Raw genomic sequence first — 23,582 nt, 5'->3', positions numbered from 1 at the left:
AATGTGGAAAGCAACAATAGATCGTTTTTGTTATTTTTTTACCATTAGAGTCCTGAATGTGTACGAAATGACAGCGCCAGTAAACAAAGGCAAACTGTGTGGCAGGTGGATGATATAAAGCATAGTTGGGCTTCTTCTATGGGCCATCCATGTGGCCGCAGCCATCTGCTGGTCCAGTCGGGATGCATCGAAGCCACTCATTAGCTCTCTGCTGGTTACTCTGACAGCTTAAATCTGTGCTCATGGTGTGTTTTTTTTATGCCCGTCCACAAACTCTTCATCTCTCTGTCACTACTCCAACTCTCCTCCTTCAGATCACTACTCCAATTTGCAATCCCGTATTTTCTCATGTGGCCGCAAAAACGCACTTGCACAAGACTTCACACCACGGGGATGGTACCGGGACGGGCAAGTGAGAGGGAACTAGGTCAGTCTGCCTGCACCCCTCCCCTTTTAAAACCCCCTTAATGTCCTGGCTGGACAGGAAAGTGGGACACACACACACACACACACACTTTTATATTAATATACAGACACACACACACAAACAGATGGGGAACATGTGCGACTGTCAGAATGGAACCGATTGGGCTTCAGAGGGCAAGGCTGCATGGTGTTATGTCATCAACACAACCATTGGACCAATATGTGATTGTGCTACTGATGTGCAAATGGAAACCTCAGCAGGTAGCAAGTGAAAACACTACTTTGACTTAGCACATAACCTAAACATCTCATTTTATTCATGGATGCTAGTGGATCTGATATGTCAGCATAGCATTAGCATTTTGTAGCTTTTTACAGTATACAGACTAGTCTGATATTAATTCAATTGTATTTATAGGACGGCAGATAGCAAATGTTTTCTCAAAGCACTTTATATAAGGACTTCTCATACATTAAAGACCAACTAATTTTAGTCGCGCAACTTCAGTGTAGTACCACTAATGTGCCTCAACATGTAGATGCAGCACAGGTGCAAGAAGAAGTGTCAGAGAAGGTCCCCTACTAATGTGCCTTAACAGTTCTTGTTGCCACACAAAAAAAGAGATATATGCCCGTGAGAAATTTTATATACTGTTTTTATTTACTGGGTGTTAAAGGTAGCTTCTTTTTTTTAACAGTCACATCAACGGTGCTTTGCATTTTAGCATGAAGCTAGCTGACTTTTAGTGCTGTATATCATTTGATTGAACATTTTCATGAGTAAATATACCGAGTTAAATGATCTGTTTCATGTGTCAGTTTTATAGTTAAGTGGCAATTTGAATACACAACTGGCAGACAGGTGCATGTGTGCTTCATCAATTGATAATAAAAGCAGACGTATTTTAACACGTCCAGTAACCAGAAAGTAATGTTAATCTGACCTAAACGTTAGTGATAAATCCTTTCTTCTTGTTTGTGTAGTTCCATGCAAGCAAGGTCAGTTCAGCATTATTTTCCAACTGACAGGTGATTTGTGTTTATTTGCCGCATGGATTTATTGTTTGATTGGCATGCGCAGATAAAGGGGGTCAAGGTTGAACTGGCTGCACTGTGAGGGCTTGCAGCGTTTGTGCATTCTACTGTTCGTACAGAGGCGAGTGTCGAGTTCAGTGAGCAGCTCATCATGTTCAGCATCTGATCTTCACACTCACTGCTCATCAAGTGACCTATATACCCATACATACACACAGCAGCCTTGTGACCGCACACCCAGCCAAACGAACCAAACACGTTAAGCATCAATATACACAACAAAGTCTTGCATTTCAGTCAGATCTGACGTTTGTTATCAGGATATATCAAGTCGAACTAATGAAGTCAACCATACATGGCATCGCATCCGTGGAAAGGTTGAAAGTGTATGAAAATAAATAAATAAAAATACACCATAGCAACTAATGCTACATATGGCTGCCAATGCACAAAATATTGTTTTCTCGTAATTACATTAAAATTGCTGGTCCGCATATCAACTACTAAACACAACACTGATGCCTGTTTATGTGAGACACAATGTTGGACTTTGCATACATAAGATATAAAACACCATCTGCCGGAACCTGAGGCCATTCTTGCCCTACTACCCTCCTTGCTTCATTTTCGTTTCCTCATTTCACTTTAACATTGTAGTTGCACATATTGAACACCCACGATTTGCACAAATTCAGCAATGACCACACAATAAAACACACATGTTGGAATTAGAAAAGACATAAACGCTTGATACTATATTTTTTTTCTTTCACACATGCAAATTATGTTAATGAAGATGGGGATGTGACAATGCTATTGACATCCACTGTCTCTAATTGGAGCACCTATGTTCAAGTACGATTGAGAAGCCCTGATGAACTATATGGTCGTTACAACTCGCAACTGTCAATTATAGTTAACGTCAGGATTTGACATTTGTATCAAATCTAATGAGATGTAAAGGTAGCGATAACTGAGAAAAGGAAATGTCTGCCCAAAGAAGGGCAAAAATGAGGCTGAGTAAGGGAGGGGTTTAAGCTAGAAGGAGATGGAAGGCCAGATCAGTGATCCAGAACAGTGAGCAGACAGAAGACACAAAAGTCAACATACGTCAACTGTCATGCATAAACACAACTAGATAAAATGTATCCCAAATCCGAAAATGACATACAAAACATCCGCCAGCAGATCAGCCTGGTTAAAAAAGAAAAGAAAAGATGTCTTACCTGGGACGATAGAGACCGTGTCTCTCTCCCAGGATACGACGCTGACATACTCCTGCACGGCTGTGGGGATGAGGCACTTGAACACAGCTACGTTGCCCCGCATTGAGCGCTGGTCCGCCACCCGCACAGTGTAGGGCTCCCTGAAAACTACACGCACACAAATAGATTCATACAATATGTGGGTTACCTCAAATGATGTCAATATAAACAGAGCGATGCTCTATTGATAGAGTGACTGTTAAGTTAAAATAAACATAACACAAACTAAATGCAGAATATGGCTACCCCATAAAGAAATTAGTTAGACAGATACAAACTAGCCAGTTAGCCACCTAGCTAGATACATACAGAAGCTAGCTAGCTAGCCACCTAGATAGATACATACAGAAGCTAGCTAGCTAGCCACCTAGATAGATACATACAGAAGCTAGCTAGCTAGCCACCTAGATAGATAGATAGATAGATAGATAGATAGATAGATAGATAGATAGATAGATAGATAGATAGATAGATAGATAGATAGATAGATAGATAGATAGATAGATAGATGCCTTGTCATCACACCACTGAGCATTTCAATAATATGGCAGCCAAATATTTATCCTGCTCCAAAAACTAAAATAATGATCTACTTGTGTTTACATCATTAAAAACAACCTGCAAACACCCAGAGCTCTTTCATCAATTACCATAGCATTCAGTGGAGTTTATTTGCCCGTTCTTGAGCTTTGTTTGAACGGATCTAATCCTGCGTCTGCACTCTACATTATTAGAGCTATCTTGCAGTAGACAAGATAATCACTGGATGTTATTTTTTAGCAATGGCATGTTATCATGATGAATAAATAATCGTTTTTGTTCAGAACTTTATAAGGGAAAACAAGTCAGTGTTCATTTTTACAAGCTGTCTTTCCACCCCAACATGTTGAATGAACAAGGGTTCATTAGCTAAATCGGATAAAAAGATAGGAGCTGTCAAAAGGTTGCTAAGGAACTGCGGTTGCAATATTTTACGTTGTAATAGTCACAATCACTTGTTGTGAGGAGGGAATGTTATGATGAATTACCCAGTAAGAGCCCCCTGCATCCCCAAAATATCAACCTCCTCAGCAACCTGTTAAAGAGCTGCCCGGGCCCAATGGAGGCCGCTGGCTACGGGATGTTTGGTTCACGCTAATCCCTTGTCTCCTGCAGCCAGGCTTTTGGGTCATGTAGGAATGAAGGCAACACCCGGCTGGCATGCAGCTCAGGGTCCTGGCTCAAATCCGCAACTTGGCGCTAGTATTAGTATTAGAATGAATATGAGTATTAGTTCTGGTTGGTGTTGGGAGGCAGAATATGAAAGCAGATGTTGATGACAGGAGGGAAGGGGGTGGAACCGACTGGCCTGAATGAACCACAGAGAACAGACGCAGCGCAACTACTATATCATCCAGATTTACTCCAGCGGTGATTTGAGGTTACTATTTGTTTAGTAATCTCAGTCTCTTCCTCGCAAATGGCCAGAGGACTGCAACCCCCAAATGTGTGATTTTACAAGAGGTGAGGTCTGGCTTATTAAAGCAACATCACACATTCTAATCAATGAAAAGCACCAATTAGGGTTGTTAATAAGAGATAATTAAAGAAGTGTGCTGTGGCTATATTTAGTCTGACACGGGAGGGTAGTTTGGAGAACTTGGGCAGAGAGGAAGGATAGAAGAGGGACTAAATGACAGCACAGAGGCAGCTTCTGGTCAGATTTGCCAAAAATAGACATCTCTCCTCATTGAATCACTCTGCAACCTGCAATAACTCTCTCTTGCAAATACCAAAAACAAAACAGCTATTTTTGCAAATACATTGACGGTACACTGTCTCAAATCTGTTATGTCACTTTTTTTCTAATCTAATTTGATCACTGAAGAAACACACTTGAGGTGCTATTTAAATGTTATGTGCCCCAGGGTGTGTTGTGTTTTGGCTTTTAAGCCACTGACGGGTTTTATCACTGTAATGTGATGAGGTTCAGTCCAATAGGTGTGCTCTGTTTATTATGTTCTAGGCCAACCTGCATTCGGGTTCAGACTATTTTTAGGGAAGGTGATCAAGTGTGTGAGCTGGTCTTTTTTCAGCTGCCAGTCACATCCGCTCTACTCATCATGCAGAGTCTCATTTTGACCTTCGGGGTGCTTTTTCTCCTCCATCATGCAGATTCTCAAATACTTTGTTTTATGACTCATCCATCCCCCCCAACACCTCAACCACCCAACTCACCAGCTTTGATGCGGATGTTGGGGCTGCGGATCTTGCCCGCCTGGTTCTCGGCAGTGCAGAAGTAGTCGTTGTCATGGATGTAGCTGTTGTAGGCAGAGGGCGAGAAGGGGTACAGTTGCAAGGTGCCGTTGGCGTACACGTGACGGATGTGGGGCACGTCGTAGATGTCGTCGCCAGTGGCCAGGTACCAGCGCAGAATGGCACTGGGGGTGCCCCCTGCTGGACAGGGTAGGGACACCCCCACGGAGCTGGAGTAGGTTACCCTCTGTAGGGAGGCATTCACAAAGTACAGCCTGGTAGAGCCCACATCCTCACTGTGTACTGAAGGAGGCAAACAGAAAACACAACATCAGGCCACATTTAGCTCATTCCCTGCCATCCCAATTCAAATCGATTTTTGACGTCTATAGCCGTCAATGGCACTGAATGAGTCAAAAGTCGGGAAAGTTTTTAAAATGTATCGCAAAAATAATCATAATAAATGTATGTCAACTATCCAGCTGCAAACATCAGTCATGTGATGCAGAAAGCCAGGGATTTGGGCTAAAGCCTGTGGTGAATAAGGTAGATAGGCAGGGGGAGGAGCCGGCTACCTCTATACAGTTGTACGCATACACAAACAAAGAGAAAGCGAGTGAACACTGATGAAAGGTTATGTGATTGGAATTTCTATGCCAGACGCAGATTTAAGTCTTTTTAATCTCCTTACATATTTAACACACACACAAATGCACGCACACAGACACAAACATACACGACTACTCCTCATTGGCACTCAGATTAAACACATACAGAAAACGAGGAGTGAGACGGAAGATGGAGGAAGGAGATGAGAAGTCTCGAAATTTTGGGGGTCATCATAGTAAGGATAAGAAAGAACGAGAAGGATGGACATGATTTTTCTGCTATGTTTTTCCTATTTTTATGGTAACTTTATATGATTCTTTAAAATTGTTTACCTAATTCAAACCATGCCTCTTTTTCTGGTCACAAATGTGTGTGTGTTTTTTTAACATCCATACTGTTAGCAAACAATCCAACACTACGGCTTATTTTGTATGTAACAATAAAAATCACTATATTCTTACACTATAGTGTAGTTAATATAGTCTAACAGTGCTTTTACACCAGACCCTTTCATCTATTCCGGATACATAAAAGTCTGTCTGTACGAGATTAATGTGAGGAACATAAAAGTTGAAGGTAGTTGCCGTAAAAACGTCCGCTGGGTTATGATTTAACCCAAATAACTCCATGAAAGCTAAAAATGGATGTACTATAACAAAATGGGTTAAACACCTGCTCAACACAAGTGATGCTTGTAGATCAACACTGTCACTACGTTACTACCAGGAGCTAACTTTTCCAACAACCAATATTAAAAGTGCGAGTGCACTTACAAGGCGTAAGAGTGCCCCTAAGCTTGAGATTGATAAAACCGTGCAGAATGTTACAGATGGTATATGAAATGTGACTGACAGTCCAGTGGTGATCTGAAAAATCCAGGTCAGACTCCCTCCCCACTGCAGATTACTGATAATGGCCCCTGAGCATAAAGCCATATTAAAGATTGCAATATCTATAATCTCCCAATGGGGGGACAGGAGGACTAGCGTAGAGGAGTGCGGGGGTCACCCTGAGAGCTTGGGGGGGGAGGAGTGGGCTCTGGTGGTGGATTACAGTATATGGCCGGGGGCCTGGGCACACAAGGATGGGGAGCACTGGGGGACTGATAGAGCAGGAAGTGGAACAAAAACAGGATGAGACCAAACTCCCGCCACTCAGTCTGTCAAAATCAGGCGACGTAAACACGCATTCGCCACATGCACCACATACTACACTCAAGAACAAACAGACCAAAAGTAGCTCCGTCACACTGGGAGAAGACGGTGTGTTGTCATGGTGGCACTGGCACTTGAAAACCATGTGCGGATAAAAACAACAACCAGAAAAAAAAAAAATGCAGTAGCAGCATCCACATGAAAGATAGCAGGAGTCAAGGGGGAAATCTAAATTTAGATCCTGATAGTCACGAACATGCACATTTTGCCAAAATGTCTCCGATATCTATCTGCACAGTGCAAAAACTCAGATGTAAACAAGTATACAGAATATTTAATTGGCTTGATGGGGAAACAACAGTTAAGGCATCTACACAATGTAAAAGTGTAAACGGTCATTAATTGAACATTTATACAGTATGGGATAACATGTGTCAATGACCTTTGACCTGACATGAACACAGGTCAACAGTGCTGTTGTGAGTTCACTTCAAACACAATGAAGATGCCAGTGCTGCCTGATGTTCTCCGTGAATACACAAAAGCTTGTGTGTAGCATTTTAGCATTATATAATGTAAACACAAATCAATGGTCCCTTAGCAATATGCCATTAAAACAAATGTTTCCTTTTCTACTTCAGGCAAAAAAATGCATTTGGACTTTTGCCAATATTAATTACTGGTACACCAGGAGACAGCTGACTTCGGACAAGAGGCGGGTTACATTCGAAATGAATGGAACCTTATTGGTATTAAGGTTATGCTATTAGGAAGATGCTAGGGAGGGGGAGGGGGAAAAAATGACAAGGCTCGAGCTCGAAAAGGGGAGCATAGTGGGAGCCTGGAAAAAAACAGCAAACTTAGATTCAAATTTACAATCTGAGAAATGTGATAACCACTAATCCACCATGCCGAAGTCATGCATCACAAATAAAATTGAATTACAGATTACAGTTATAGATCCTAATTACCGTAGATACGCTTGTTATATAATATATCAACAACAAAAATCTTTGCCATTATGGAATTACCTTTATCTGAATTTTCATTCAGAATCTAGATTTTTACCTCTGCCTTTCCTGCACATAAGAAAAAATAACTATGGATAAGACCGGATATAATGGGGTCTTTCATTGGCCTATGTCTCACCCCTCCTCTACAAAGTTTTAAATATTTTTTTGTGTAACCCATCTCACAAACAAACAGAGAGTAAGACAACACGCGAAAACACTGACAATTCCGTACTTATTCAAGCCCAGTCCGGGATGGAGCACGGTACCTAGAGTACTGCATGGGCTGTCAGACCTGCAGCCACTATTTTTTTTTTATACATCCTGCCAGAGCGCCGCATGAATATGTATGTCGTAGAGGTAGAAGTCATAACCTATGCAAGGTTTCATCATGCATAATGCAGCTGATCTACGCCTCACTAGGACGTGAGTGTGCACAGGAGTGTGCGCGCACACTCAACACTCACACAGCCGTAATGGGAAGAGGTGGTAAACAAACCCCAGAGCCAACAATGTTTCAACATACACGCGTCTTCGCACCCCCGTGCCCAACAAGGGGTGCAATAATGCATGTTCCTCCATTATCTCCATCCATCTACATCAGTGATCAATTTGACAGCATTCTTTATTAGATTTGGTGACGGGAATGACAAAGAAGGGGGAGGAGGCACAACTCAACCAGATTGAGGTGTTTTCTTGTCATGCAGTTTGACGCCAAACTACTTGACACTGAATCAACGGTGCCTCTAGTTGGAGCCATGTAGCGCATTTCATTTCGCTCCAATCGACAATCAATGCCAACTAATGTTCTCAATATTAAAGATCCCCAGCGCCAACTTTTTTTTTCTTCAGAATTACCTTCCACATGATACAGTTGGATTTCTCATGAATATGTAATACGTAAATAAGCTTTGCTGTGATTGTGTCTCCTTAAGTTAATGTTGAGCTTTCTTCTGATTGGCTAGTTCCCAATATGAGGGCGTCTTGACTCATTCACTGCCATTGACGGCTATAGACGTCAAAAATTCATTTTAACTATTTCTATTAGTTTCACATTTTTTTCCACTTTTGTTAACAAGAGTATGAAAACCTAGATTTTTTGTATTGTACTTTTAGAACAGATATGAAATTTGTGATTAATCGCGAGTTAACTACTGGAGTCATCCGATTAATTACAATTAAAAAATTGAATTGCCTGATGCCCCGAATTTTTAATAATCTTTTCTTCTTCTTTTTTTAATTTGGGGCAATTATTTTTTTTTCAATTGTAATTATTCACATAACTTCCCTAGTTAACTCACGATTAGTCACACATTGTATATCTTTCTTAATGTACAATAAAAAAAATTATAGGATTTCATACTCTTGTTAACGAAAGTGGAAAAAATGTGAAACTAATAGAAATAGTTCAAATAAATTTTTGACCTCTATAGCCGTCAATGGCAGTGAATGAGTTAAAAGCCACAAATGTATTTTTAGCACGTGAAGGCTTACGTTAACGAAGCCATCATCCACAAAATGTGCTGAACAAAAGACAATTCTGGTTCCGAAATGCTTAGGAGTTTCTCCCAAAATAAACTGAAGTTGCTCATTCCTCAATTCCACTGAGGTTGTCATCTGATGCAAATTTTGGGGCTTTGCACAAGATGTAGGTGCGGTGACGCCGCTTTGACATTTTTCACCGAGTTGAGTGGGCCTGTAGCAATCATCAAGTGGGCAGATACTTAAAAATAATGAGTAAAGAATCTATGTCACAATGGCAACACATTCAAATCAGAGCGTTTTGCAAGCCGCTGACTTTCAAAGGCACACAGATGGGTCAAAGGTAACCCAAAGTGGGTCAAAAAGGGCCTAACACAACTTTTTGGATCATTTATTTAACCCCAAAATTTAAATAAACCAAAGTTCTGGCTTAATGAGCAACAATAAGTAAATAACCCAACTTTTTGGGTTATTTAATTAACCTCCCCAAAAAAACAAATTCAACTCCACAGATTCATTTCGGCATACGTTACGTTGTACATAAATCAGTTTAAAAATTGTGATGACATGAGACCTGCAATTAGCAGTTACTGGTAGTAAATTAGTCGACTATTATGGCCATCACTAATTTACATACAAACAGAGGTGTATTAAAATTATGGATGGGCGAGTACCGATACCAGTACTTGCGACATCCTTCTTGTGGCTCTTTTACGATCAGGAACTAGAAATGAGAAATTAGAAGAATAGAAAAAAAAAACATTTGTTTCATGCATTTTTAAGGTAAAATGCTACATTATGATATCATCACCAATTACTCGCTTGGCATTCACAGTATACAGCATTTTAGTTGCTTTTACAAGTCTTTGTGAACTGGAAAATTTTTACACCAATTTCAAAAATCCCAAAAAGAAAAAAAACATAACTTCTGGAGTTCGGACAAATGGGGTGCAAATGTGTGGAAAACTGAAGCAGAGGAGGGCAAAGTTAACGGAGACTCTGTCAGAAGGGTGTAAATTGAATATTGGGGGGGGGGGGGGATGTCATGAGATAAAGGTAGGTGTAAGCTTGTACATAATCCTCAGGGGTCTCGTGTAAGTAGGTGGAGGGTGGGAGGAGAAGTAGGAGGGGGATGCGGTTGGGGTTAGATCTAATCAACGGAGGGATATCGCAGTTCCCACCTACTGTCTATTGGCACACCCTGTCCCAACAATCTGCTACGCCCCCCCACCAACATCACCCCACTAAGCCACCCCCGGCCAGTGCTGTGTCAGTAAAAAAAAAAAAAAAAAAAAAAAAAAAAGTGTGCTACTTCAGCAGTCCCCTGGGACCTGCTCCCCCCTCACATCAAAGCAGCCAGTTTCTCTCCTAATGTGAATATCAAATCTGTGGATCACAAGTCCCAGCACAGTCTGCATAAACGGCCCCTCCCCCCAGCCTTTAATTCTGCCTAGTGATGAGGGAAAGAGAGGGAGGGGAGTTGCTGCGAGAGGAGGAAACGATGGCGGGAGGGAGCGATGGAGAGGGAGATGAACAAAAACAACCACTTGCTTCACAGATTTGACATTTGCCGAATTGCATCTACCCCAAAAATATGGGGCTCGACCACCGAGGTATAATTTGAGTTTTGCCTCGGTTCCACTATAGTTGAAAAGACAAGTTGCCATCAACAGTTTATTTGACTTGGAAACGTGATTAATAATGGACTGAGCCTGAATGCCTGCAGTGACAATCTTTCACATCTCAACTTTGCAGAAAGGTTGAGATAAAGTGCAGCTATTAAATTGGGTTGGGGCTGGAAGGCCAACTGACAGGTGTGTTTACAGTAAAACGGAGAATTTGTGATGAACCGGATTTATATAATGATGAAGATGTAACTGTAGGCACAAAGTTGTCTATCTAAAATTATTATGTACACCCAGATGGTCCAGATGATCTATTTTACATAAATAGATATTTATTCCGATTTGAATTGTGGAAATGGAAAGCTGCCTTAATAATGTCACCCAGTGGAGCCCACATAGCTCTGCCATTGAGCGGTGCCTACTGCTCACATTGCAGCTTTAATTGTGCAGCCTTGCAAAGACAGCACTGGGAATTGGACTGCGGGGAGGGAGGGAGAATTTAGCATATTTCTATTTGTGGAGGTTGAGCTGCATATGGGGGACACGCGAATGTGCCAGGGTGAAGGATCACCTTATTGCTTGGCCAGCTTCAAATTCACATTTTCGTTTTATTTGGAACGACTCGCGTTTTAATAAGAGCGTCAAAGGAAGGCCCACACGTAGCAGGCCGCTATATGTCAAAGAGGCTCCGATTCGTTCCGACCTTGGAAAATGTAATTACGGATACCAATTAGACACGGGAATAAAAGCTTGCAAGTTTGATAGAATATTTCTAATTTGTTGAAAATGTATTTAATGGACTAACTCTTTTAACCAATTCACGTTAATTACACTCGTACCTTTTTTTGCTCCTCACATTTCCTCGCACCTCAAAAGGCAAAAAAAAAAAAGTGACAAAAATAAACTTGCTTTTCAGTTTAAGCATGAGATGCGTTGGAGAAATATGTTTACAACCAGCAAAACAAGGGTGTCCCCGTTCTCTGCATGCGCGCCATTGCGCACGCGACACACACGCACGCACGTGCCCGACATTGGCGCACGCACCGGCAGGCGCGCGAACCCGTCTGGGGGTCCAGGTGCGCCATTAGTGAGGAACATGACCGGGCAAGTCTGCAATCTGGCCCACCTCCCCTGCCTGCCTGTGGACGCCCTCATTTGCGTAAATTCACATCCACGAGGGGAAACCGTGGACTTCATTAATTCCTCCTTCAAGTTGATAAATAAATAAAGAGGATATGTGATATTGTGGCTTTAAAAATGAGAATTAAAAATCATGAGGCAGGAAATGACTAATTACAATTACTGGTAATCAAAGCTACAAGAAGAAGAAAAAACATGTTTTTTTGTTTGTTTAGAAAGCAGACATATTTCACATTTTATTTTTTATTTTTTAAATGTCACATATTCGTTGATACAAAGGCCCGGATGTGAGATGGAGATGGCGCTTAATTTCTGCAATTTTTAATGCAGATGTGTCCAGATTATAAAGCACTTTAATAGCAAAGGATCAACTTGGCAACAGGGTGAGGATTTACTTCATATAAGAGAAGAAAAAAATCTACATGTCGTCCTTTGCGTTGATAAATCAATTTCAACGTTGTAACATCCAATGGCTAATTGCACCAATTAGGGCCTTTATGCGGCTTTATCCCGCTTTAGCCAAAAGAGCCGTTGTCAGGGAAATGCCTTTTGTTCACATCAAATTACTAATAGCGACAAATTGGCACTAATTACAAAAAAAAAATTTAATCAGTCGAAAAACCCTGATGGAAATCACTGGTTTTGTGGAGGAGCGACTGGACACGAGGCCTGATCAAAACAGCTGCAATTAGCAAAATATGCACAATGAGTGGAAAATAATCATGACAATCCACATGCGTGCTTTATGAAAACTTTATAGAGGGCCAGATTTGGAGTGAAATCGTTGCGATAGAAAGGATCGATTGAAATATTTGCATGATTTGCATGTTTTCCACCTCTAGCTGTATTTGCACCTCATTCTCTCCATTCAGCCATTTTACATATTCATATCCTTACTGGTAATGCGAAAAACAATCCAGGCGTCATGGGGCCCGAGCTCGAAAGCACACAGCTCGCACAAAAACACACTTTTCATCATCACTTTCTACCAAAAATGCACATTTTGAGCTGCCCTTTACATTTGGGTTGTTGTTTTTTTAAATCATAGTATCTCTTAATTAGACGACGCGCCAAAGCGCAACCCTCGCCTCTCGTCAGGAATTATTGCATTTACAACACTTTCGATTGCTGTTCGCCGTTAAATCAACTTAGAAACTATCACACTCACTCTATGGGATGGAAATGACAATATTGCATTTGTCTTACCTTCTTGGAGAGAGTACAGCAGGAGTAAAGTTACAAGCCACATGCCATAAATAGCAGGTATATTTTTGGGGAGATGTTTGCAATCCTGGCGAGCGTGAGGTGCGTCACCCCCCTTTTTTTCTTCTTCTTTTTTGGGGGGGCCAGGTGGGTCTCCGTGCTGGACTGGCGACTGTGCTCCCCGGAGGTCTCTCCAGCCCTGCCGCCCCACTAAGAATGGTTGGCAAAGGAGAAGAGCATCAGCCCCGCCCAAGTCCCTCCTCTCTTCGCGGGACTAGCGCGAGAACAAATCCAACATCCACCATCCTCCACAGACCGGGTCTGGTCGAGGGGGTTCATATGCGGGCCTGACCGTGGTCTCTTGGTCCATCAATGCCCCAAAAGTTGTGAGCTGGATCGTTTGGTGCCCACCTGTGAGGGTAGGATGGCCCCTGCCTCTTTGCGCAATATTTGGACCAAGACGAGATCGACGCGCTACACGTTGGAACAGAAGCGTTGCCGTGGGACTAACATAATCTCTCTTTTTTAAATATATATATTTTTGAACAATTCAACGATTTGGACTTCCATTACGTGACACCAAATTGTTTTTCTCCACAATCCTTGGGGGGAAAGTGGCGAGGATGGAGAGCGCAGCTGTGTGCACGGGGCAATAAATTAATTAATTAATTAAAATGAAATAAAAAACTGCAGGTAAAATAAAACTGTAGTATTTTTGTTTAAGAATTGTTAATTACATTTAACATTTAAACGTCAAACCTGAACGTGTCCACTCTACTTTCATAAATTGCAATGCGGGGATACATCACAGCGAGCTCATTGAATATTGAAAGTAAAATGTGTTTAAAAAAATAATAATAATTGCACTGTAGTAGTAGTGTACAAAAAACAATTACTTTCTTCGATGTTATTGAAGAAAGTGCATGTTTGTTGCAAAGTTATTTTGTGGGTCACATTTTTTTTTATCCATCCATCCATTTTTTAGACAAATTAAAACGATGGCTTGACAATTTTCACACTGAAAGTTAGCACCCTCTGGTAAAACTATAGTGTTTTGACCATTGTGTTAGGTAAATATTGCTCCCATTTAATCACTAAAACTAATGCATGGTATACAGTATCTTTGTTCTGTCTGTGCCAGCGATTTAAAATGACAGACGGGACATTAAATACTCTTCCACTAGATGGCAGAACTTTCATTCGTGTTCAACTGTTGCCATTCATAACAACAACAACAACAAAAATCATGTTCAAGGGATTCAGGTTTCACCCAGATTAAGTAATTTCGTATGTAATGAGACGAGATTATCATCATTTCAGTGTGTATATTTAAGTGACATTGCAGTTTGGTAATGTGCCGTGAAATGTATGCATAAAACATGTGCCGTGTTGGCTCAATAAAGATTGGGAAACTAAAACCATTCTGCACCCAGTTGATAGCAAGAGATTGTGTGTCCAAATTTAAAACACTCCTGACATCTGCTGGTTGTATGTGAAAATGCACCCTGTCAACTGTGTACACAACAGCAATAAAACAACGTATGCTACTGTACTTGGTTTGGATTAGTGAGAAATTGAGAATATTGAACAAACTAAATGATAACGACGATGTAACATTAAGTGTGAGAGTGGTGTGTGATTAGTAAAATGAATAAGAAACATATGTTCACAAGCTATGCTAGGCTAGTAAAAGTTCCATTAACCGCCACCATTTTTTCAGTTCATACAATTTAGTTCACCCTTCTAGTGTAGATATATAAAGTTAACATAAATTTATTTTCTTACCAGTAGTTGTCTGCTGCTGTCATCTCAAGGAAATATCAGGTGAAGTCGACACACTAGTACACTATCTAAACTGGCAACACAGATGATTACAAAAAAAATAGAAAGAAGAAGTTGAGGTAATTGGACTATACCAAGTGCTAGCAGTGTCACGGGGGTATTCGTTTTATCTGTTGTATATTTCATTTGCAGTGATTCCCAATCACTGTTATTAGAGGTGGGAGGGAAAATAAAACTAATTTTCATGAAAATTATTATTGAGTTATTATCATACAAATGATTTATCTTTGTTCATGACAGAGACGTATAGTACGGTGACAGGCAGAACAATTCAATGTTCTTCCACTGGATGGCAGAAGTTACAATTAACCTGTGAATTCACTTGTTGCCATTGATTAAAGAGAGTAGTAATTTTGTGTTCAGATAAACATGCCCAGATTTTATAGTATCTTTTTCGATGGTGAGTGTGGTATGATTTTTGTAATGTTTTGGCTAAATAAATGTTGGGGAAAACTGTTGTATAACATGTTTGCTTTTCTTTTCTCACTGTTATGTTTATTCTGTTGTTAGTGGTTTATGTTGTGCCCTTTTGTTTAAAAAATGTGACTTCTCAAAATGTCCCCTTAGTTCCCCTAGTGGTGTGTGGGCTTCCTCCAAGGGTTTTTCGAAATAATCACTGATTTAAATAAAATAGAAAACAGGCAATAAAAAATAGAATCAAAGGTGTAGCTATGCTTACAACCTGCTAACGATTAAAAATATTTTTTTACTTTTAAACTACAGTACTTTTTTAATTACAGTTGAGTTATACTGAACTTTAAAGTAGAGTACAGTACATTTACACGTTTGTTTTGAATGTATTTATTTTTGTGTGCAATACATTTTAAATTGAGTCATTATTTAAATAAATGCACAAATATATTTCCAAAAAACAAAGTTGCTGATCAAAGACTGCATAATGTTACATTGGCTTGCAATAATTGTATTGGTTTGGAGGGGTGTAAAAACCCCTTATTAGTTTTTAGGAAACATTTAGACCTTCTATGTTTCTGTATGTTAATGTTGGCCAGTATTGTGGTACTTTGAGAACTTACTATTTCTGAGGTTGTGCTGACAAAATGAGTACGACAAACGTTTGCTTCCAAACTTTATTTTGTTGTTTCAGTAATAAACAGGTCAATAGCTGATATACAGGGAGAACTTCTAAAGGCAGGGACATCATCTGAGAGCAAACCAGAGCCTCTTAGCTGAGTATTATTAGCGTGCAGCGATGGAGAATGACTTAGTTAAGTCTGCAGACTGCAGATTCTGATCAAGAACGTGGGTCCAAACCCACGAGATGGTCCTTTCTGGATGTTCCCTATTCTCCCTGTAGCCCATCACAACATCCTGACCCAGTACATATTAAATTGTATTGCTTGCAATATAATCACAGTGACTCAGAGGATCATTGTTATTTTCCAGTTGTTGTTTTTTTTTACAGTCAGAGCATGCGCTTGTTTTTTTCATTTGCATAGAACTGGTGATCGACGATCGTTCTACTTTCCTCGCCATCAGAATATACACAACAAACTTCAATAAATACAATTTAACAACAACAACAAAAATCTTCACCCAAATGTATCTTAACTCATTCACTGCCATTGACGGCTATAGACGTCAAAAATTCTATTTCTATTTAAAAAAAAATCCACTTTTGTTAACAAGAGTATGAAAACCTAGATTTTTTTTTATTCTACATTTAGAACAGAGTGAAGCCAGGCAATTAATTAAGATTACAATTTTTAATCACCTGACGCCCCTAATTTTTATGAATTACTTTTTTTTATCGCATCAGGCGGTTACATTTTTCTATTGTAATTAATTGCATGACTTCAATAGTTAACTCACGATTAATCACAAATTTTATACGTGTTCTAAAAAAAAATTCTAGGTTTTCATAACTCTTGTTAACAAAAGTAGAAAAAAATGTTAAATAGAAATACTTCAAATTAATTTTTGACGTCTATAGCCGCCAATGAATGGCATGAGTTAATTTATCTTCCAAAATGATCTCCTTGAGTTTCCAAGGAGGAAAACATTAATTCAGTTTACTCTAAAGAGTAAAGAATTCAGAGGTGCATCACCACATGAGTCATATAATTGGGAATCAGTAATCTGGGATAATTTCCATGAAATTAAATTATTTCAGTTTGTCAATTTTAAACCTCAAAGAGTATTGTGTATCTCGACCCATTGAACTGAATTTTGGTGTACCTGCAGCTCTCTCAAAACCTGAGCGGTGATTATCAAGTCATTGTATACCTTTTTGCGATATCAATCCAGCCTCTTTCAAGTGTTCAAATGAAAACCTAACAGGTTTTTCATTTGAATCAATATGATGGCTAACCTGCAAGGACACCCATCCTTTATTATAGTATTGCTTATGGAGGCACAGTACAATTAGTATTAACAGAAGAAATCACACTACAGCACATTGATGCAACACCTGTTGCAGGTGTGGTCATTCACTTGAGCATTTCACACGCCACACGCCAGAGGTAAACTTTTCAAGGTGCAATTTTATACATACAAAACATACCGTAACAGGTGTACATTCATTTCCTGATGTGTTGCTCATTTGATGATTTTGATGATTTGATGATTATCCTTGCTTGGCACAATCAATCTGCAGAACACTACACTACCCAGCGTGCAATGTGAGACCAAGTCACATGGTCATGGAGGTTCATCTAAATTCTCAGGACAAGGCATCTTTTTTTGCTTAATTTTTTTTTAAAATACCTCCTGAAAAAACTAACACCAGCATGGAATAATACAGCAGGTAGGACACAATGCATGGCCATATGGAATATGATTTTGCTGTATATTAGCTTTTATGACTTTACCTCCCAAAGCTTAAGCTATTATTACTTTCGTTGTAATAGAATATATAACCCCTCATATACTTTTGTTGTTGTTGTTGTTTTTTGAGGCGTTCTAAATGCTGACTCATGTCACATGCATGAATTGCATTAGTTATTTTTCATAAAAGCAGCAACACTGGTAAGACATTCACAAGGGTACTTGGGAGGATTGTCTAGTTCAAGAGAAGCGTATGATATAATCCCTATTTTTGTAATATTTGCAAGTAGTGTGTCCGCACTTTCAGATAAACTTAAATGTAATTATATCAAACATAGAAACAAGCAGAGGGGGGCCTACTATTTTTTTTACAAGGTACATTTTGAATGTCACATTCAAGTAAAATTACTGTGCAAAACTGCAATTACCAAAGCAATTGTTATGTGTTAGTATGCAAACCATTACGAGAGAAAGATTTAACTTTACATTTTTTCTCTTGCAAATAAAAAAAAATTATTTCATAGTACCACACATATTTGAATCATAATGACTTGCCGTGTAAACAAATATGACTTGACTGATGATTAGTAAAGCCATGTTTAGCATATTAAGTGCTTGGAAAAGAAAAACGAGCGCTTTTGTTTTGATGGAAAAATGCTGAGTACTAATTGAAATATAGGAGGTCTAAAAATTAAACTTCGGTGTCTTTGGTTGTATCTTATATGTGTAAAACTGTGCACGTTTGACAAAAGCATCTAAAATCTTATATTCTGTGCATTGCATGTACATTTGAAAATCAAAGCCAGGCAGGCACATTTTTTTCCCCGCCAAACATATCGTGCCTGTATAGTACAATTCTGCAATGGTGGCCTATACATAAAAGCACTCCTAAGGTTGAATTAAAATGCATGCAATTCCTCATTTCGGTTTTGTAGGTTTGGGTTTTGAATCCACTTTAGATCCTGAGAGGCCATTTTCTGTGTTGTCAATCCCTGATGACGTTACAAGGCACTCCTTACTGCCCGCGGGATTGGAGGAAGGAAAAAGGAGAAGAACATACATCAACAACATCTCAAGCTGTCAGGAAAAAAAAAGGGACTGCCACGCAACAACAACAAAAACAAACAACTCACTTTTTCTCCTCAAGCTTGGAAAGAACAAAGAGAGTGAAGTTCTTCAGCAGCATGAAGCCCATGAGCAGCCCAATAGCTCCGCCCACGGCAGAAGCTATGATGATCGTCAGCGTTTTGTCCACCACGGTCACTGCAAAAAAGAGAAAAAGAGTCACTGGCCCTATACACAACATTTATAATGACTTTGATAACAAGTCATAATGCATCCTAGTACAGATTGATCTTCATTACCAGAAAAGAGTGACACACTCACACTCGCTCACTACAATGAGTTCGTAGATGGCGCTGTGGTTCTTGTCATATTCTTTGCGGTTGCGACCAAAGCAAGTGTACTGGCCTGCATCCTCAAAAGTAATGTTCCACAACAAGATGGAAATGTTGTTGTCCTGGTTCATCCCCACAAAATCGAACCGATCTTTATACATCTTCACCTTTGGCACCACCCCGTCCGACGGTATCATTGCGTCACACACCTGACGGCAAAGACGAACACCGTCAAAACCGACACAGGCAAAAAAATAATAATAATTAAAAAAAAGAGGGCTTACCATCTGCATGGTGCCGTTGTCATTGAACTGCCATCTAAAATAAAGGTTCTCAATGCCGATGCAGCTGGAATATTTGCAGGGCAACAAGACTGTGCTGCCATTGACGGCCTCCAGGAACGGAATCTTGCCTACAGACATCTCCAAGGTCTGAGCAGACTTCACAACTGTAAAGCAACACATTAGGATTAGACCTGTGTTTCCTATGGAGAGAAATGTGTGTCTTTATTTTCAACCAAACTGGAAAAGTGATTTAAACTCCTCCCCCCAAATCCGTTTTTTTCTTTGCAAATCATTGTTGTTGTTGTTTTGCATTCATTTTTTTTTAAATTTCGAATCCTTTTTTGTTTGATTGAAGATAAAGACACACATTTCTCTCCATAGTGGTCTGCAACCATACTCTGAGTGAGTAATTATAAATAAATCAATAACTTTTTTTTAACAACAAAAAAATTATTCAAAAAAAAAAAAAAAACGCCGATAAGGATTCAATATACGTTATCCATGAAAAAACGAGCGGAATTTGAGGAGAAAAGGGTAAATCGCAAAAACCATGACAAAAAAAGAAAGAAAATAAACAAGAAAAAGAAGAACATCCACGAATATGCAGGGTTTGACTGTAGTTTTAAGTTGTATTAGCTTTTTATTTATTTATTTATTTTTTCCCGAGAGAGCTCAATATTGTTAATTTGGTGAATTTTACCGATTTGACATCATCATCATTGCTCTCTCTCTCTCTTTTTTTTTTTTTAATAAACATACATTAAGTTGTACTATCATCATTCGCCCCTAGATGGCATATGTTTTAGTTACACTTATACTGGGGCCTTTTCCAGCCCTATACTCCAACGTGAGTAACCTATTTTTTTATTTTTTTTTGCGGATTTAGAATAATATGCAGGACAAAGAGTACCTTTATAAAATAAACATTTTGAGTGTGTTTATTTTTGTGGGGGGAAAAAAGGACAAATGAGTTCTTGCACTTAATGTTAGTTTCTTGTTCAGCAGTTTTCTGCTATACTTGAATGGACATTTGCACTGGGAAAAAAAATATTTTTATTGTTTCCTTCAAGTATTTTGTTGTTTGGTTAGGTTACTGGATCTTTTATACATACATTAAAAAAATATATATTAAGAGCACATATTTTGCATGTATTTTGTCCATATTTGAAATCGCATTTTTGTCATACATTTGGTTAGGAAGTGCGCAGTCCTATGTAGTAGCACTGATGAAAAATTGTGGCCCTCCTCCAGCCAAGTGCCTGATATAAACACTACATTAATGATAACCTCTCAATTTACTCACAAATGTACTTATACTGGACACAAAATCATTTTTTCACAATTGAAATCAATTTAAATTACATTGATTGCCGGTAGACCTCAATTCTGAAATGGTAACGTCAGTCCCTTCCTACCCCACTTGTGTTTAATGCTTCCATCTAGTGCGTATTGTGTAAACTACATGCTGACAAAGCTTTTGTGCAAGTCTCAGGTGCAATGACGCAGAGAAAACAAAGCCACACACATGCTGAAACCAAAATAGCCGGGGCATGCGTTTGCTAATAAACTTTCGATGCCGTTTGCGGTGTACGTTTCTCAATTTGCTCATTTCAACGCCAAGGTCAAAATGAGGTCAAGCATCATTGCGGCAAACAGGGAGAGTGAAGGAGGTCATATGTTGAGAGACTCTTATTGATTCCTTCACATCGCGCCCTCGCTATATCAATTCCTCTTCTGCTTTGGTGCATGGTGAGTTTGCAAAAATAGTAACAGTAAGGGTAGCGCTACTAACACCTCTCCTGTGTTCATATTCCTGCGTGCTGACAATTACATATCCAATACACAATCCGTTAGCGCAGTATCATAAGATGATGTCAACTGTAGACATTTCAAAGTTATCAAATGTTTACTGAACTTCAATCTCTGTGTTTTAGCAAGTGTAGTGCACCCAGAGGTACCATCGCATTAACTGCCTCTATGCATAATGCAAATCTAATTGACAACAAATCATGGCATCATGTGCATTAACGCTTAAGGATTTTTGATGCTCTCTAAATGCCGTAGTCAGTCCTGGCCACATCCTTCCCTAAAAACTTGATTCATTCAATTTAATCTGGCAGTTAATGTCAAATTTAAGTTCAGTCACCAAAGCAAATCGAATCATAATAGAAAGTTTGTTAACGTTAATGTGCAAAGGTCAGTTGAGAAATTTTGAGATGGACATTACCAAGCAGTAGTGTGACGATCAGGTTAAAGGTTGCGTGTGGAAGGCCCAGCCTCAGGGCATCAATCCAGATCCCATGGACCTCCATGCCCATGCAAGATCCAACCAAGCCTGACTTGTGAAAATTTCCTTTACCCCTGCTCAGCCTCAGCAGCTGAATCTGGAACCAAGACAAGGTAAACTACTTTAAAGTAGTAAATATTCTAATGAAACATTAGGTATGAGTAAAAGTTGCAAAGTGTCCTGCAAACCTGCAAAAAAAGAGGCATGACTGACCGGTAAGCTCAAGTTCAAGCGATAACAATGCCTACCTGCTTGTGCCGGGCAGTGTTCCCTCTCAGGCCCACAGCGCGGCGTCTCGGCGGCCAACTCTCACCGTGCTGCACCGTCAGGGTTCATTCAAGGAGAATCTGCCAGTCCGCACTCTCACTGCAGCGGCTGCCACGTTGCAGGAGCAGCCGGCTAGAGAGACAATTAGAGACGGGAGGAAACGCCGCCACTGGAGACCCCCAAAGCAGCTGACTCCTCCTCCTACTCACCCCTCAGGCTATCGAACAACTTTTGCCTGTCCTCTACGCTGGCACCTTGCCACTTCTCTCCCTCATCACCCCCCCGCCCCCCCTTCCATCCTGCGCTCACTCCCAGCCTCCCTCCCCCGGCCCCTCTGCTGACTCGCGGTGTGTATGCAGGCACTTTTGTCAGAGTGTTTGTGATGAGCAGGGAAAAGTTCTGCAGTGCAGATTGGGCTTGTGTAATGCAGCCCCAGGGTCGATCCACACCACATGGCGAGCATTCATAAGGCTGCATTATTTCCTTCATATGCCTCTAGTGGACCCGTTCATAAACATGTAGCTATTATGTATCGATGATGCATGCGCGTCCCATGCTATGCTCAAAAGGTCAAACTCACATACCGCATGCCACACAGTAGGCTACCGGCTGTGATCTGGCAGTTGTAAGTGTATTGTGACATGAGTGGCGCAATCATGTTTTCACGTGACAGCTCCTTTAGATTAAACACGTTCAGTCATCAGCGAGGAAGACTGATGCAATATTCACTGCAGGACATTACAGATGAACATCTTAGCTCACAATATTAGTCATTGTCAGTTGACTTGTGTTGTATTTTTAACCATTAGGAGCCAACATTCTGATTCTTTTTAATTATTTCAAACAGTAGGTAACTATTTATCCGCCCTAATTCATCCCAAAGCTGTATCAGGTTGAGATCATCTCTCTGTCATCCATGTTTTCATGGACCTTGCTTTGTGTATTGGTGCATGTTGGAAGAGGAAAGGGCCAGCGCCAAACTGTTCCCACAAAATTGGATGTTTGGAGTTGTCCAAATTTGCTTGGCGAATGTGTCAGCGAGTTGTATTGTGTAAGTTCTGAAATCATATGCAAAAACCGAGAACAGCATTGAATTTTTGACGAATAGTATTACCAAAAAAAGGACCAAAAAACACAGCAGAAATGGACCCGCAGTAGTGAGGGTTTTATAGCGTTAAACTCCATTTCAAATGTCCGTATTTTTCGAGAGTGGCTAAAACCAAACCCAAATACACACTTAAACTTTCTGCCATTAGTCAGCCTTCTCTCACTACATATGTAGCCTACTAAGCACCGTCATTCCGGACAACATATCTGCCTGCTAGCCCATTAGCTGCTAGGTTATGTGGTTTTGCTGTAAACGTTAGATGCAGAAGCAGGTAAACAGGCTAGCGGGCTAGCGGGCTAGGGTGCTAGAACTGGTAAAGTTGACTCTCTCTCTCTCTCTCTCTCTCTCTCTCTCTCTCTCTCTCTCTCTCTCTCTTCTCTCTCTCTCTCTCTCTCTCTCTCTCTCTCCTCCAGGCTAATATAGATAAGA

General features: G+C 40.1%; 2 protein-coding genes across 6 annotated transcripts in view; both read right to left on the bottom strand.

The window, feature by feature from the left end:
* Nucleotides 1-13,417, bottom strand: part of LOC144036243 (cell adhesion molecule DSCAML1-like) — a 55,239-nt gene extending 41,822 nt beyond the window's left edge. For 2 of the 4 annotated variants that reach the window (XM_077546722.1, XM_077546723.1), the window contains exons 1-3: nt 13,188-13,417; nt 4,944-5,264; nt 2,688-2,834 (exon numbers count right to left, since the gene is read on the bottom strand). In XM_077546722.1, coding sequence (XP_077402848.1) covers nt 2,688-2,834; nt 4,944-5,264; nt 13,188-13,230 — 511 coding nt within the window. In that variant the 5' untranslated portion in view covers nt 13,231-13,417. The remainder of the gene's footprint in view (nt 1-2,687; nt 2,835-4,943; nt 5,265-13,187) is intronic. The other 2 variants (XM_077546720.1, XM_077546721.1) reach the window with 2 other exon arrangements.
* A 2,683-nt stretch (nt 13,418-16,100) lies between these two features.
* scn4bb (sodium channel, voltage-gated, type IV, beta b) lies at nt 16,101-22,300 on the bottom strand. 2 transcript variants are annotated; one of them, XM_077545695.1, is made up of 6 exons: nt 22,027-22,300; nt 21,719-21,896; nt 19,492-19,655; nt 19,197-19,416; nt 18,944-19,073; nt 16,101-18,828 (listed from the first exon to the last, which is right to left on the bottom strand). In XM_077545695.1, the coding sequence occupies exons 2-6, from the start codon at nt 21,807-21,809 to the stop codon at nt 18,729-18,731; spliced, it is 705 nt and encodes a 234-aa protein (XP_077401821.1). In that variant the 5' UTR covers nt 21,810-21,896; nt 22,027-22,300; the 3' UTR covers nt 16,101-18,728. The 2 variants fall into 2 exon arrangements, with proteins under 2 accessions (XP_077401821.1, XP_077401820.1); XM_077545694.1 differs by having other exon boundaries at nt 21,719-21,875; nt 22,027-22,299.
* Between the last annotated feature and the right edge of the window lie 1,282 nt (nt 22,301-23,582).

This window comes from Vanacampus margaritifer, chromosome 16 (genome assembly GCF_051991255.1).
Source record: "Vanacampus margaritifer isolate UIUO_Vmar chromosome 16, RoL_Vmar_1.0, whole genome shotgun sequence".
Classification (NCBI taxonomy): domain Eukaryota; kingdom Metazoa; phylum Chordata; class Actinopteri; order Syngnathiformes; family Syngnathidae; genus Vanacampus; species Vanacampus margaritifer.
This window is presented reverse-complemented; position numbering and strand designations above follow the sequence as displayed.